Source organism: Pungitius pungitius, chromosome 8 (assembly GCF_949316345.1).
Source record: "Pungitius pungitius chromosome 8, fPunPun2.1, whole genome shotgun sequence".
Lineage (NCBI taxonomy): Eukaryota > Metazoa > Chordata > Actinopteri > Perciformes > Gasterosteidae > Pungitius > Pungitius pungitius.
In genome coordinates, this window is record NC_084907.1 from 16,232,713 (window position 1) to 16,246,360 (window position 13,648).

Genomic DNA, 13,648 nt, shown 5'->3' on the forward strand with positions numbered 1-13,648 from the left:
ACGCGGGCCAAGGAGCTTAGCGCCCCCGGCTGTTAGGGTTCGGTAATTGCACATCCTCCGATGGCATTAGAAGAAGTGTTCCTTTAACGTTACTGCTCTCTTAGAATGGGATAGTGACAGTAATCATGTCAGTGCCTTACAATATATAAGTTATATAAGGCCACTACAGATAAAAATATTTTGGTTACTAGTTTGTGAAAAATTTGCCTGTGTTAATGTTTCTATTTTATATTTCTATTTACAAATGATGTTGTTAAAAAAATGTTGTTAAAAATATATCAGTGGTAATATTGTCCTAAAAATGAAAACTTACAACTTACAAGCAGCACAAACTATTTAACACATAATTGCTTAGAGTATTAAGATATTGATACAAATCCAAGTAATGCAATTATTCTAAAACTGCTCTTTCTTATATCATAATTGTTTTATCCTTGTTTATTAACCTGCTGTAGCTCCTTAGTTGTCTTGAGTGTAGCAAGGTTTGTCCTTGCACATTATTTTTGTCCCTTTGGGTTATAACAGTAACACTAGCAGAATAATGAACCAAAAAGACCATTTAACTATTTCTAAACCATTAATGCAATAGTAATAAAACACTTAAAGATAACATCACCTTCATAATGAAAACTTGTACTTTTACATTTTACTAGGCTGTATTTTTCTATTTTTAACAGAATACAGTTCTACTGTATTTATAGCATTAACAAAACCCCAAAATGAATAAATAGGATGCCACAGGGATTGTACTATAATTTCATTCAATAAATGCAAACATGGTCATGAAACATGACAAAACAACAACTTGTGATACAGAATAGTTTAATTCAGAGAAACTTATCTCTGATATTCTAGAATTCTAGCATTCTAACAATTAAGACAACAGATGGAATGATTATCACAGCTCATGGCCTAAACACTTAGATGTACGAGGAAGCACAAATGCAACGTTTTCACAGATCTGTAGATACAGTGCAAAAATAAATCATTAAATCCAGTATATAGCTGTATTTGTTCTTACTGACGGTTGAGTAAATAAAGAAGCATCAAGCATATGAATCCACTCTTATAGCTGACAACTACGCCTCTATCAGGCCAGTTCATTACAATAGCTTATTCGCTGGGATATTACTCACTCTGCTGGAACACACAAGCAATGGCCATAAGACCTGCACGTGTCAAAAGTTGCAGTTCTTACATTGCATAGAATAGAAATTACAGCCAGTCAATATCTCATCACAACAGTTCATATATAACAGTGACGTGTCAGCTTAAATAAAATGTAACTCAATTAACTTGAAGTTAATGCTTGTTATGGCCACCAGAAGCATCAATCTGACGAATTAGTTATCTTATTGTGGATGTTTTGTAACATCTGTAATATTATTCAATTATTCAAGACAAGTATTTTGAAAAAAGCAGTATAATTCTGAAAAGGTTCAGCAATATATTGGTGAACCTTGTTAGGCTGAACAATAAAATCAGAAATTTCAAGTAAGGGTTTTGGGTTAGCGTTACCTATATAATGGTGGGCTACGGTTAGATATCGCCTCAACAATAAGAAAACTAAACAACAAAAGTGCTTTGGCAATTATTCAAGTCTTTCATACAGGGGAGAAGATTCTGCTTGTATAAGATGCAGTGTATAAAACAATTGTCTCTTGTTGTGTCTTCACAACAATGGCGGCCCCTTTTATAATGTATTCCAAAAGTCTCAATAGGTGCTAAAAACTTAAGTAAGGACTAGCAGTCACTAATTTGGCTTTTACTATCTAGTAAGTATTTACACTTATTTCTATGTTGTGAATTCAATTAAATTTGAGTTTCTCATCTACATTTCATTTAAACTAATAAATAAAAAGATGAAAACAAAAATGATGACATATGTAAGAATAACAACTTTTGATTAATAAAATATTAGGGATGATTACATTTGACCTTCTTTTAAAAGTGGCGTGAAATACAAAAGCAGTTTCTGTTATATATATATAAGCCATAATGGTTTACTGAATGGTTCATATCTAAACTTCCTCGTCAGGAAAAAAGTATGTAATGTGTGCAGCAAAAATATAAACAAGTGACTATTATTATGAAATGAGCCACTGCTGCTCTCAGTAGCTGCTGTTAAAATGAAAAGTGCTCAGTTTTAAATCATCTGTGATATAAAGGTAACTTGTAGTTGGAAGCCTAGTCTTTAAATGTTAGAGCCAAATTTGAATCACCTGAGTGAAGTGGACACTTTTTTTTCTTTCAAATAGCCGCTCTGCACAACAGGACTGTATTTTACAAGTTTTAAATTTACAGAGTACAAAAACTACTTGACTGACAGCAGAGACAATATCTGTATAAAATACTGCTAATCATTTTCTATGTTGTTGCCTAACTCTTAGAGTCCATATCTTCCGAAGTCAGCATGGGGGAAACATACAGAGCATGTATTCAGACTCAGTAGTCTTTTGCAGGACGCTTTGTGACAGAAGCAACAAAAGCTCACCAGGGATTCCAGAGGCTTTGTTCTGTGCTGCGCTGGGTTCATCTCCCTCACCGAACCACCGCCTTTCGCCTTTTTGTGGGAGACTCAAAGAGTACAAGGAAGCAATGTGAGTCCTCCAGCCATCAGGGGATAACAGGAAGTGAGAAGCAGATTTTAATCGGCATGTGGGAGCAACAGGAGTGCTCAGGCACCATGAAAGACTGCGTTAAATGTAGTGCTTTTGTGTGGATAAATGTCCCCCTTATTCTAAGAGGTCCTGTGAAGAGACACAACAACACAAATGAATAAAGGATAATCTCCAAGTTGAGCTAAAAATGGTGCATTACAAAGTTTGAAAGACCTGATCTGAGTCTTCGTTGTACTGTGCTTTTCCAGTCTCCATGTAGTGAGGGTCAATATCATCAACTCCCTCTATTTTAGCAGCCTCGACGTGCTCCCTCATAACAGAGTATCTGTGCACAAGGAACCTGATGATGACATCAGTGAATATTACAAACAGACAGAGATGGAATACCGTATTGACAGAGAATATTTCAGTGCATATACTGTGTGCTGATTAAATGTAGTTAACTGACCGTCCTCCGCAGACATATTTCTTAACCAGCCAAACGCCTGCAACAGCACTGGTGAGAAGCATCGCTATGACAACCATCACTATGACAGCGGTGTTCGGTGAACTTTTTTCCGTCTGTTAAAGTTACAGAAACAGAAACGCCTCAGAATGTGAGAAAGACAACCTTTCAAAACATGTCGGAAAATGACCTGACAAAAGACTTCATGCCTCCTAGCTGTAAGTGTGCTCACAGCCAATTTATTGATTCAACTGAGATTACCCTGCTGAAATCTGACATTTGGCTCATGTATTGCAGTATTAGATGACCAACTCAGGATCGACAAAATTAAATACCGTTTGTTGCCCTGTTGATTTTGAGGGTTTTCCCGATATGCAGTTAGCTAGTGTTTAACTGTATAGATAAACCTGCATGCCCTCATTCCTTCAGTGAGCAGAACTGACCAGAGAGTTTGGATAAAGGGCGTTGCTGGTGCACATCCTCCTCAGGTCTGTCTCCTTCCTTTCTGGCTGAAAACCTCCTTCACACTGGTCTCCTGGAATCTTCCGGTAGCTTTAATGTTACAAGAGACGTGTAAGGAAAGAGCAAAAGGCAAGATGAAACAGCTGCTGGATTTAAGATACGATTCACAATACCGATGGAAGGAGATCTAATGGCACAAATGGAAACATACCTGTTTTATTAATAAAGCTTAGTTTTCATAGTTGTCTTTTACACTAGTGATTAAACAAAGGAAGACTTTAATTGTGTTGTGTAATGTGCCTTTTTATTTCTTTAGTTGATCTTGAACTACATTCTCAGAGAACAATGGGCTCATGCAAAAAGTCCCACTACGTTCGGCACTTTGTCTGAAGTTAATAATCTGTTTTTGCTTCTGGAGGAGAGGTGGCGAGGTCACAATTTCTTACTTTTTGCTTGTGGAGTGTTGACATAACCCATATGTTTCAGCCAATCAGTAGTAAAACCCGACATAAACGTTACATAATAATGTATGCATTTTCCATCATTTGTATAAGCTTGAGTTTCTTAAAACTAAAGCCGAGGAAGAGTGATAAAAGATAACAACATGCGTTCCCACCCGCTGGTCTGGAGCTGTTCGGTGGTCCCATTAAAGCAGAATTCCAGAGGATGACCCTTCATCTCCGCTTGCTCCACGCACTCTGAGCTGTTCTCTGGCCGGTGATATCCAAAGTCACTGTAAAACACAACAGACGCTCAACTGGCATTTTTTACAAATTTGTGTACATCTGTTCTCTATATCTCATATATATATACACACACATGTGTACTTCACAAAGACATACCAGTGATAATCATCCATTGTACATGTACAGCTGGACAGCTTCCTAGTGGTGGCATATTCCCTCCCGTTCCAGCAGACAGACTCTTTCCTCAGGCGTAAGAAGATCTCTTTATAGCCCAGCACACAGCCATCAATAGACCCCCTGGGGTCTGTAGAGTGAGCCACCCACGGGACATAGTCCCCTTCAGTACCTGCACATACACATAAACTAAAGTCAGTCAAAAGGCAAAACAATTCCGGTTGCACCCAATTTCAACTCAGACACTCACAGTTTCTGGTGAGGAGCTTCCTGAGGTCTATTGTGATCACCAGCCATCGGCTGAAGTCGTTCTTGTAGCCCCACAGGCTGACGTTCATGGAGCGAGAGCCGGGCTCACTGTCCATGCCGCTGAAGTGAAGCGGCTCGCTGGTGAAGTTGTACGTATGCCAGCACTGCCCCTCGTCTGTTGAAAACCTGAAGGCGTGGAGGAGAGGAGAGAGTCAGTCGAGCAAAAGAATTAAAGCGGACAAATCCTACAATAACCCCATCCTCCACTGTACTTAGTTATACTCACTTGATCTGGTTGACAGGTGAGTTGGTGTGCTCCACAGCCACCAGCAGCCCTCCAGAGTCCAGTATAGCGTAGTGGTGGGGGCCCCTGAGAGCCCACAGCCACGAGTAGCCCCCGTCGTCAGACACGTACACGTCCGGGGAGAGAGCTGACTCTGCGTCTCCAACGCTGCCTGAAGAGACATTACGAGACATTCGACCATGCAGGGAAGCGGTTCAGGGTGAAGACACCTTTGTGTTTCATTACCATGAGCCAGAATGAGGCCCACGGCACTGGGCTGTGAGAGAGGCAGCATGGGGACGTTCATCTTCATGGTGGTGCTGTAGGTGGCGTGGATGTGAAGTCGGCACTGTAAACACACAATAATTAATAATAACACTCAATGCGTTTACATTCTAAATGTAGGCATCAAATATGTCTCTAATGTAATGCGTGTCTCACTCTATTTGGCCTGTTGGTGGAGGTCTCCGTGTCACACTGGCTGTTATCTGGTCTGCGCACCGGCCGCCATTTTGCTCCTTGGTCAAAGGTGATCACTGTCTCCATTACATGATCTGCAATCATCCACTTTCACTTTATTTTACATTTATAGACAGCAGACAATGGAATACAAAGACTATGCAAATACCTAGACTCTACCTTGACTAAAACACTACAAAACTGTAGCACTAACAAATGGTAGCACTTAAATTGTACTTATAATGGCACTTTTCTATAACATGTTTTGAAACTGCTTATTTGATGAAAATTGTACTTTCTTGTTACTTGTTCTTCTGAGTTTGTATCTCTATGTGGAAATGCACTTATTGTAAGTCGCTTTGGATAAAAGCGTCAGCTAAATGACATGTAATGTAATAACAAACCATTTTTCAAAACATTTCCAAAGCTTATGAACTCCTTTCTAAGATTGTCTTATATGTTATAAATGGATAAAAATGGATAGCCACGGTGAAATTCACAATGTGAAGTAGTTTGTGATGTTTGTGATACCGTACATAACGCGGGACACAACAGGACATTTTTGATTTGGAGACAGTATTGTTTTTCAACTAGTTCGCCCGACACACACATACAACCATTTTAACATCACATTCAGCGTGACCCAAGTATGAAATGCTATATTTTTGCAATTTAACGTACATATGCTAATGTCATACTTAATGTACTGAAAGAATAGCCAGAAGATTCGTCCTGTGTAAGCACATATATTCCGCAGTGTGCCGACCCACCCTCTGTGAGCACGCTGGTCATGTAGACGCCCCGCAGTGAAGCAATGGCCGTAAAGTCTGTGTCGCTACCCGTGGTCGTGTAAAGATGGCGCTCCAGGGACTTGGAGAACACGGCTCCCCTGTCATCAGATACATAGATGGTTCCCACACCCGAGTCTGCTCAACATGGTGGACACACACACACACACACACAGAGGTTTGCATTATACGCTAGGGGAGACTTGTGCTCTCTGAACCCCACAAAGAACCTTTTGCAGCTCCAGCATCGTTCTCTCTCTGTGTCTGACCTCCAGGGTTGTCCACGTGCATGAATATCATGTCCTGATTGGCTGCCAGGATGGAGTAGAACTGCTCATGATTGACCTTGGGAAGCTGAGCCATGTTCCACACCTCCCCTCCGTCTGCTGACACGTGGATCATACGTTCTGTACCCTAACACAAACACAAAAAGGTTGTCATAGCTGCTGCTTTACGGATTTATAAGTCAGATTCAGAAGTTAAGAGTTCTTACATATCCTAAGCCTATGAAAACATCCCATCATATCCTATTTTCCCCTGCTGTTACCAGGTGATCTGTATCTGGTTACTATCACTGGATGGTGACATATGATGCACTGCTCCTTGCATTCAAACCTGGTATGAAGAAATGTCATAATCTCAATTTTATACCTGCACTGTGACCACTATGCAATATGCAAAGTAGTTAGGTGGGTTTGGTGGTCACAACACGACCCGTCTTAAAACAACCGAAAAACAAACATTCTGCTCTCAGATTTGGTAAATGCGAAGATGCGAAAAGCTCTCAGACATCCGGAGACACACACAAACACACAAACACACCGTGCCAGTCATGATGGAGGCAAAAACAAAGCGTCCTCCGAGCACAAAAGAGTAAACTCTTGTTGCAATGGTCTGAAAACTTAGTCCGTAGTCCACCGTCTTCTTTAACTCCAACATTCCTTTATCACCTAACAAAGAGAAAGGCAGAGTCACCAGATGTATTACAGAACATTAAATGTATAGGGGACTTAAATTGCCTTACTGCATGATCCATTGTAGTGCGTTGTAAAGTAGATGCTGCTTTTTTTACCCCTGTATGTGAGAAAAAGAAACAGTGAAGGAAGGATTCTGTAGAAAGAACTTCTTGATTTTTTTTTTTATTCTGAAAGTTTAGGTTAAAATAAATATTCCCTTTAAGAATTTGCAGGAATTACATATTATGGTTACTGCCACCCGGAAACCCTCAGGGTGTTATTGACGTCAGCTGATCATTGGTTTGAAATGATGTAAATACAAGACAGACGGAAATATCACATGCAATTTCGGGTATTTGTTTTAGCTATTTACTCCATGATATGAACGTCTGAAAAGATGAGAGATAATACTGCCAGGGCCTTTAGTTAAATAACTAACTGATGCAAATTGTGTGAATTCAAGTCAGTTGCCCTTCACTTGTACAATAAAAGGAGTTGGAGTGGATTTTTCACGGTGAATCATTATGCCTGACTGCACATGTAAACGTGTCATCAGCACACTCTCACGCAGTCCTGAATTTTTGAATAATCTACAGTTTCTTTCTTTCTATATTGACCCCCCCCCCCCCCGGGCGGCGCTCCAAGCCCTTTCTGGCTTTCACTGCAGCCAGAAGGCAAAACAAAAGTTTTTACAGCGCAAAGATCGGCTCAAGGACTGTGGGCTGAATAAAAATGCTGCTGCTGAGTCATGATTCAGTCTGACAGCAGTCTCTGCTCCCGCTCTCTCTGCAGTGCATTTAAGTAACAGCTGTGGTCACGCACAGCTATCACTATGTTCCCACAATGCAACGCTAACAACCGCAGGCCAACACCACAACCTCACATGAACTCCTGTGCCCGAATGAAACGAGAGTCGGGAGAGAGATCCAAAATGTGGTGAGAGGAAAGAAAACCAAAAAACAGCTCGCACAACAAAGTATGGACACAAAAAAAAACACAAAAATAAAGATGCAAATGGATAATGTGTGGCAACAAAGATGGTGGAGGTTAACACTCTACCTATCATTGTTTAAAATCCCACTTTGACCTTTTCTTTTTCACTAACAAGTGCTTGACATCCATTGAAAGATCGTATGAAAATGTTCTTTTGATTTAGGTAGGATCCTTTTTTAGGTGGATTTACTGTTTAACTACTAAAGAAATACAGTCTGACTAATAACAATGGTAGTCAATGGTTATCTAATAAAAGAGTTTGCTATTTTTTTACAGCTTAACTGTATTTTGCCTATTAAGATAGCATTAAGATAAGATGAATGAATCAAGTTAGCTTATCATGTATTTAAGGACAGACCCAAACATCAATAACAGAAATCAGTTTGAGGCCCCCCTCCCCCACACAGACCATTTTCTTACAGTCTTACTGTTGACTTGATTATTTGTTATGCCATTCGTTGCGTTGCATTTCTCACCATCTGACCAAACAAACACTGTCGTGAATCTTCCTCCAGGTGGCACCAAAGTCCTCAGAGAGCCACAGGTCCAACTGGAGGGAGACGGCTTAGTCAGTAAAAAGAAAGTGTGTGTCGCCGAATCGAGAACATAAAACGCTTGAAAAAGAAGTCCCGCATTCAATTAAAATGGGTTGCGAGGTTGGGTTTGAGGAACAAAAGTTGCTACCGTGATACTGAGCGTCAGCAGTACGTTGCAGTCTCTGGGGTTGTACATCATCTGAATGAGAGGCTCAAACGGCAGGTCGGTGGGGTCAAAGGTCAGGCCAAAGTCCTGCGAGCGAAACAGTTTGAACCCCCCGACTTCGGACACGTCGCCGGTGAGCATCACCTGAAAGCAAACACAGAGATCATTAGTTCTGACAGCATTCTTCTTAGTCATGAGGCAAACGTATGTATTTTCTTACGGGCCAAACACAACAGAACACAAATTCCTGCGTGAGTCACATGCAGGGGTCTGTATGAGAAACATTCCACCTCTTCATCGCGTACAAAAATTTAAAAAAAAAACAACACCCACCTTGCCAGAGTGGTCGGGACTGATGGCGATGCCGAACTCGCTCTGGATGAAGGTGTGGTTGATCAGGTGAGTCACGTCTTTGAACGTCGTCCCATAGTCTTCACTGCCGCGGTGACAAAGCTGCCATTAGAACCTCCGACTAGGACAGAAATGATCTACAGCGCCGCTCATCCGCCTGTGGGCATTTCTCACCTCCTGTAGAGGTTGGACTGGCCGAAGCGCATCATGAACAACGGCACCTGGAACGTCGTCAACACCAGCAGGACCTCGGGGGGGGGGGGGGGGGGAGAGAGCGGCGGTTACGCAGCCATCACTGCGAGCGCTCCGTTGTTTTCTATTATTTTGACTAAAGTCATTTATTGTCACTCATGTAAACAAACTCACCCCGGATCCGTCTCCCACCCAGGCCAGTGACAGTGAACCCATGGTCCTCATTTTGAAGGTAAACTGTCACGGAAGGAGGAAAAAAAACAGTGGACATATTTAAAAAATACATCAATGATATATTCAGGCTAAAGGCTATTTATATTTACATCTTTGAGACTCGTTTGGTATTTGTTTGCGTAACACTGTGTCAGGAAATTTGACACACACACACACACACACACACAGAATCCAGGAGTTTAGTCTGAAATGTAAAAAAACACAAAGACTTTGTGAGTGTGTTTCAGCCACTTGCTGATTGAGTGGACAGAATGGATTGTTCTTATTATCCAAAGTAACTCGGCCATTTGAATGCACACTGCGTGTGTGACCTACATTCTGGCCTCAATGACAAAGCCGGGCCAGAGAACAAAACAATTAGAAATGTCCCGAGCACAGCAAGACACTCAATCGCACACTGTACAGTTAATGGAGACTGATGGTAACGAAAAAGGTATATTCTAACATTTGCAAAGCTATACAGGATTTAAATTTGAACTGAAATCTAAAAATGCCTCATTGTTCCATGATGTCCGAGGGATGGGTAGGAAGAGCTGAGACCTAAACTCTCATTTTCACTCTGACTGCACATTGCCGTCTATTCATCCACAGCAGCTTTCAAGCGTTCGGTCAATTCAGCGACGTAATCAAGCCACCGGACGTTTCTCCACCTCCTCTCGCTGCTGGCAAGGCAGAGATGTTTACAAGGTGAGCCCAGTCTGCATGAAGCTCACTGAAGCCACAGGACGGCCAGGTCTGCCTGCTGGAAACTCCTTGTAAACAGGTCCAGTGGAAACTGGCCGCGCTTCGGCTTTTCCGAGTGTGTGAAGACAACTTTCCATCTCTGCTGTGCATAAATCATTTCATCACGGCCCTCCTGCATCTTTTATCTCTCAATCCGCTTGAGCTTCCTCCGCAGTCACCCCTTCACTTTGTTGATCAGTTAGAAGATGCAAAGCAGAGCGCATCCTGTCCTCCCGACAGTCTGGACCATCAAACGAGCTAAAGTTTCTGGCTTCAGATCTGTCAACGTACACGTCCGTTTTCCTGCTCTTCTCCCTTCGGTCGACGTGAAAGGATCCGTTGGCAAGCAGCATGTGTGTGTGAATTGAATGTTTAGTGTCATGGCCGCCCTACTGTCTGGGTGCAAAACACATTGTGTCTACTGACTGAGGGAGCACACCTGCACGAGATGCATGCGGGGTTCAGGGTATCTAAGGCACTAAAGAAACATGGCCTGATATGTGGGGGCAATGACGGTTACTGCCCACGACACTGCAGGTCAACCGGTGTCATGTCGTCTATTGTCTCAGGATCTATTCAATGTTTCTGCCACTTTGTGTTAAACATGACCAGCGGGGTGTTTTCCATGTTCCCCTGACTGGGCGGACCGGCTTCAGTCCACTGAGACCGAAACCCAGACAATCAACAGTTGCGTTAAAAAGCTGGTCGGCTTAAGCAAACTCTGAGAAAGCTGTGAAAAAAAAACCCAGAAAATGAAATCCTCTTTTTCTTTAAACTGGACAAGAATAGAGCAGAAGGAGTCCGTGTAAAGCTGAACAGAAGGGGACGGGGAAAAGAGGAAGAAGACACTTATTAGTCAGCGGGGAGAAAAAAACAAATCTAGAGATAAATGTCAGACTGGGCTGGATGTGACCTCACAAACCAGACATGACCTCATGCTGTATCACGTGGAATTAAAGGGTTCACATCTGCTCTCGGGGAGTGTCAGTGCGTTAGAGGGGGGAACAGCAAGAACACAAACGTGCGTTTCACACATGCCCCTGGACGTACACACACACACACACACATATATACACACATATATATACACATATCCATGCACTGTTGGCTGGGAGCACAGCAAAGTCCTCTCCCAGAGGTCAGACACAAACACAATGAGCTCCTTGTCCCGTCTGCTCCGGGTTTTTGGCCTTTCTGCTTGAGCCGTGTTTACACACATAAACCTTCAGAAGAGAAGGTCAAGCTCTCTGAACACATGAAGCTGTGTCAACGACTCCTCTGATGCCGGCCAACGACGAGAGCGGAGTAGTACTCATGTCTATTAGATTATTATTGTCATAGAAAGACGAGGATACACCGTGACGATTACTTTCGGATTTGCCAAATGACCGTTCAATCTCTGTCCTCTATAAAAAGTCAAACAATGTTAACATCGCTAAGTTGCTTCATCGATTAGTCACTCAACAGAGAGTTTTTTTGATGAATTGTATAGCTTGTTTCTAGCCTTGCTGGCAGCGCATTCCAACTCCCATACTTTTTACTTTGAGTAAATACTTCAGCTTCCCTGAGCGAGTCCTGATGCGTGCAAATGAATGCAAAACATAGATTAACACTCTTGAACTAGTGCTTCTCTATTTTCACCGGTTTGGGGATCTCATTGGATGTCTCTCGCCGTCCACTAACAAAATCGTACTTTCCATAATACACCCTTTCTCTCTTCATTGTGTAACATCAACTGAGCTGCTTTTCTTGGTCCTGCAGCAGCTGGCTGTCTCCCAGTTACATTCTCACCCTGAAAACAGAACATGTTTTTTTTTTCCCCTCTACGCTCCTTCGGCCAGAGGGGATCAAAGACGGGACGGAGTGGTAGAGAAAAAGAAAAAAGAGAACAGCACGCTAAAGAGTCAGCTGAATGAACCTTGCACAAACATACAAAATAACATGAGACAAAGCTCGGGCCGGCTGACGAGCAACATCCTGCGTCCTTTATCAGCTCCAGAAATAGCAATGAAATGTACTTAGACCTGTCGGATCTGGCAATTTATACAGCAATATGATAGTGTACACTCCTGATGAATCAAGGCCTGCAGCTTTGATAGCAAATCTAAACCTACATGGGCACTCAGATTAAAACCATCAGAAAACAACGTGGGAATGTTTGTGAGGGAGACCGGCCCAGAGGAACCGGAGGAGTCTCAGGAAGCACGACTAATCTTTTTCATGCTCAAAAGCTGAGCCAGGTGTCTTGAGCCACAGAAATGATGTTATGTCAACTTCGTCCATCTCTCCCACTCCCCCCCCCCCACACACACACACACACAACAGGAAGACGGTCCTGTGGAGCTCTGAAGCTTTGGACCACGCTGTTATTCTTGCACATTCCTCTGGACATCTGGGTTGTTCTTGTTATGCTTCCTATTACAACATGTTCAGTACTACGATAACAGAAGGTGCACTTTGGTCTATTATTGTGTGGGATCAGGGTTAAGATGCAAAATAGTTCATGTTTAGAAGGCCAAACAATGTGGATGTGCAGTCAATTCTCCACAGACGACAGATTGAAAGAGCACAACTGCGTACAAGTGACAATAAACATTTAAAATAATTTCAGCAAATCACAAAACGCTCTGTTTTTCTTTATCACATATTACAGTAACAGAATATCTTCATGTTTTGAGATGTGGTTCGGACCAAACAAGCTGATTGAAGGAAGAGCCGGGTGCAAAGTACCATTACACTGTACAGTCCCTCGCATCTAGTTCGTAGAAGCTCGTGCTAAGTCGTCTATTACGCGATCATCTGTCCGAGTGTGACGTTGTTTACACCGCGGACATCACGAGCAGCTCCACGTGCCGAGCGACCACCACACGTAAGTTCACTTTAACTGCAGCCCAACAACCAGGAACACAAATAACGTTTCCCCTCACGGAGTTTCATTGTGTACCGGTGACTTGGAAGAAGCCCGAGGGAGTCACTTACAGAGTGCGTGTTGTTGTGCAGGATTGAATCCACTCCCGCCATGGCTGCACATGTCTGCTCACGGACTCCTGCGCTGCGGTCCGAGAGCTCGGACTTCTCTGAACTGCGTCGCTCCTCATCACCGACAAGCTCCCGCTGCAGCCTCCTCAAACCTGACAAGTTGTCTCCCTCGTGGAGGTTTGTGCACAGCGCGGACGAACACAGAGCGAGCACCAAAATGCAAGAGGTGGACGTCATGTTTACTAGAAGGATGCCCAACTTCGGACTCCGCGAAGTGATTTTCCGTCCCAGCAGTCGGCTCCCCCTCATCACTTAATGCATCTTCGATAACGGCCCATCCATCGTGGAAGA

At 42.7% G+C, this 13,648-nt stretch overlaps 1 protein-coding gene across 1 annotated transcript; it reads right to left on the reverse strand.

Moving 5' to 3' along the window:
* Window positions 1-805: 805 nt before the first annotated feature.
* LOC119229870 (sortilin-like) lies at window positions 806-13,648 on the reverse strand. Its single transcript, XM_037490667.2, has 20 exons — window positions 13,298-13,648; window positions 9,536-9,598; window positions 9,344-9,417; window positions 9,152-9,254; window positions 8,801-8,962; window positions 8,593-8,666; window positions 7,192-7,241; window positions 6,990-7,117; window positions 6,437-6,581; window positions 6,150-6,305; window positions 5,362-5,474; window positions 5,167-5,269; window positions 4,924-5,092; window positions 4,639-4,823; window positions 4,371-4,560; window positions 4,145-4,261; window positions 3,510-3,618; window positions 3,070-3,182; window positions 2,835-2,961; window positions 806-2,750 (listed from the first exon to the last, which is right to left on the reverse strand). The coding sequence occupies exons 1-20, from the start codon at window positions 13,604-13,606 to the stop codon at window positions 2,736-2,738; spliced, it is 2,505 nt and encodes an 834-aa protein (XP_037346564.2). The 5' UTR covers window positions 13,607-13,648; the 3' UTR covers window positions 806-2,735.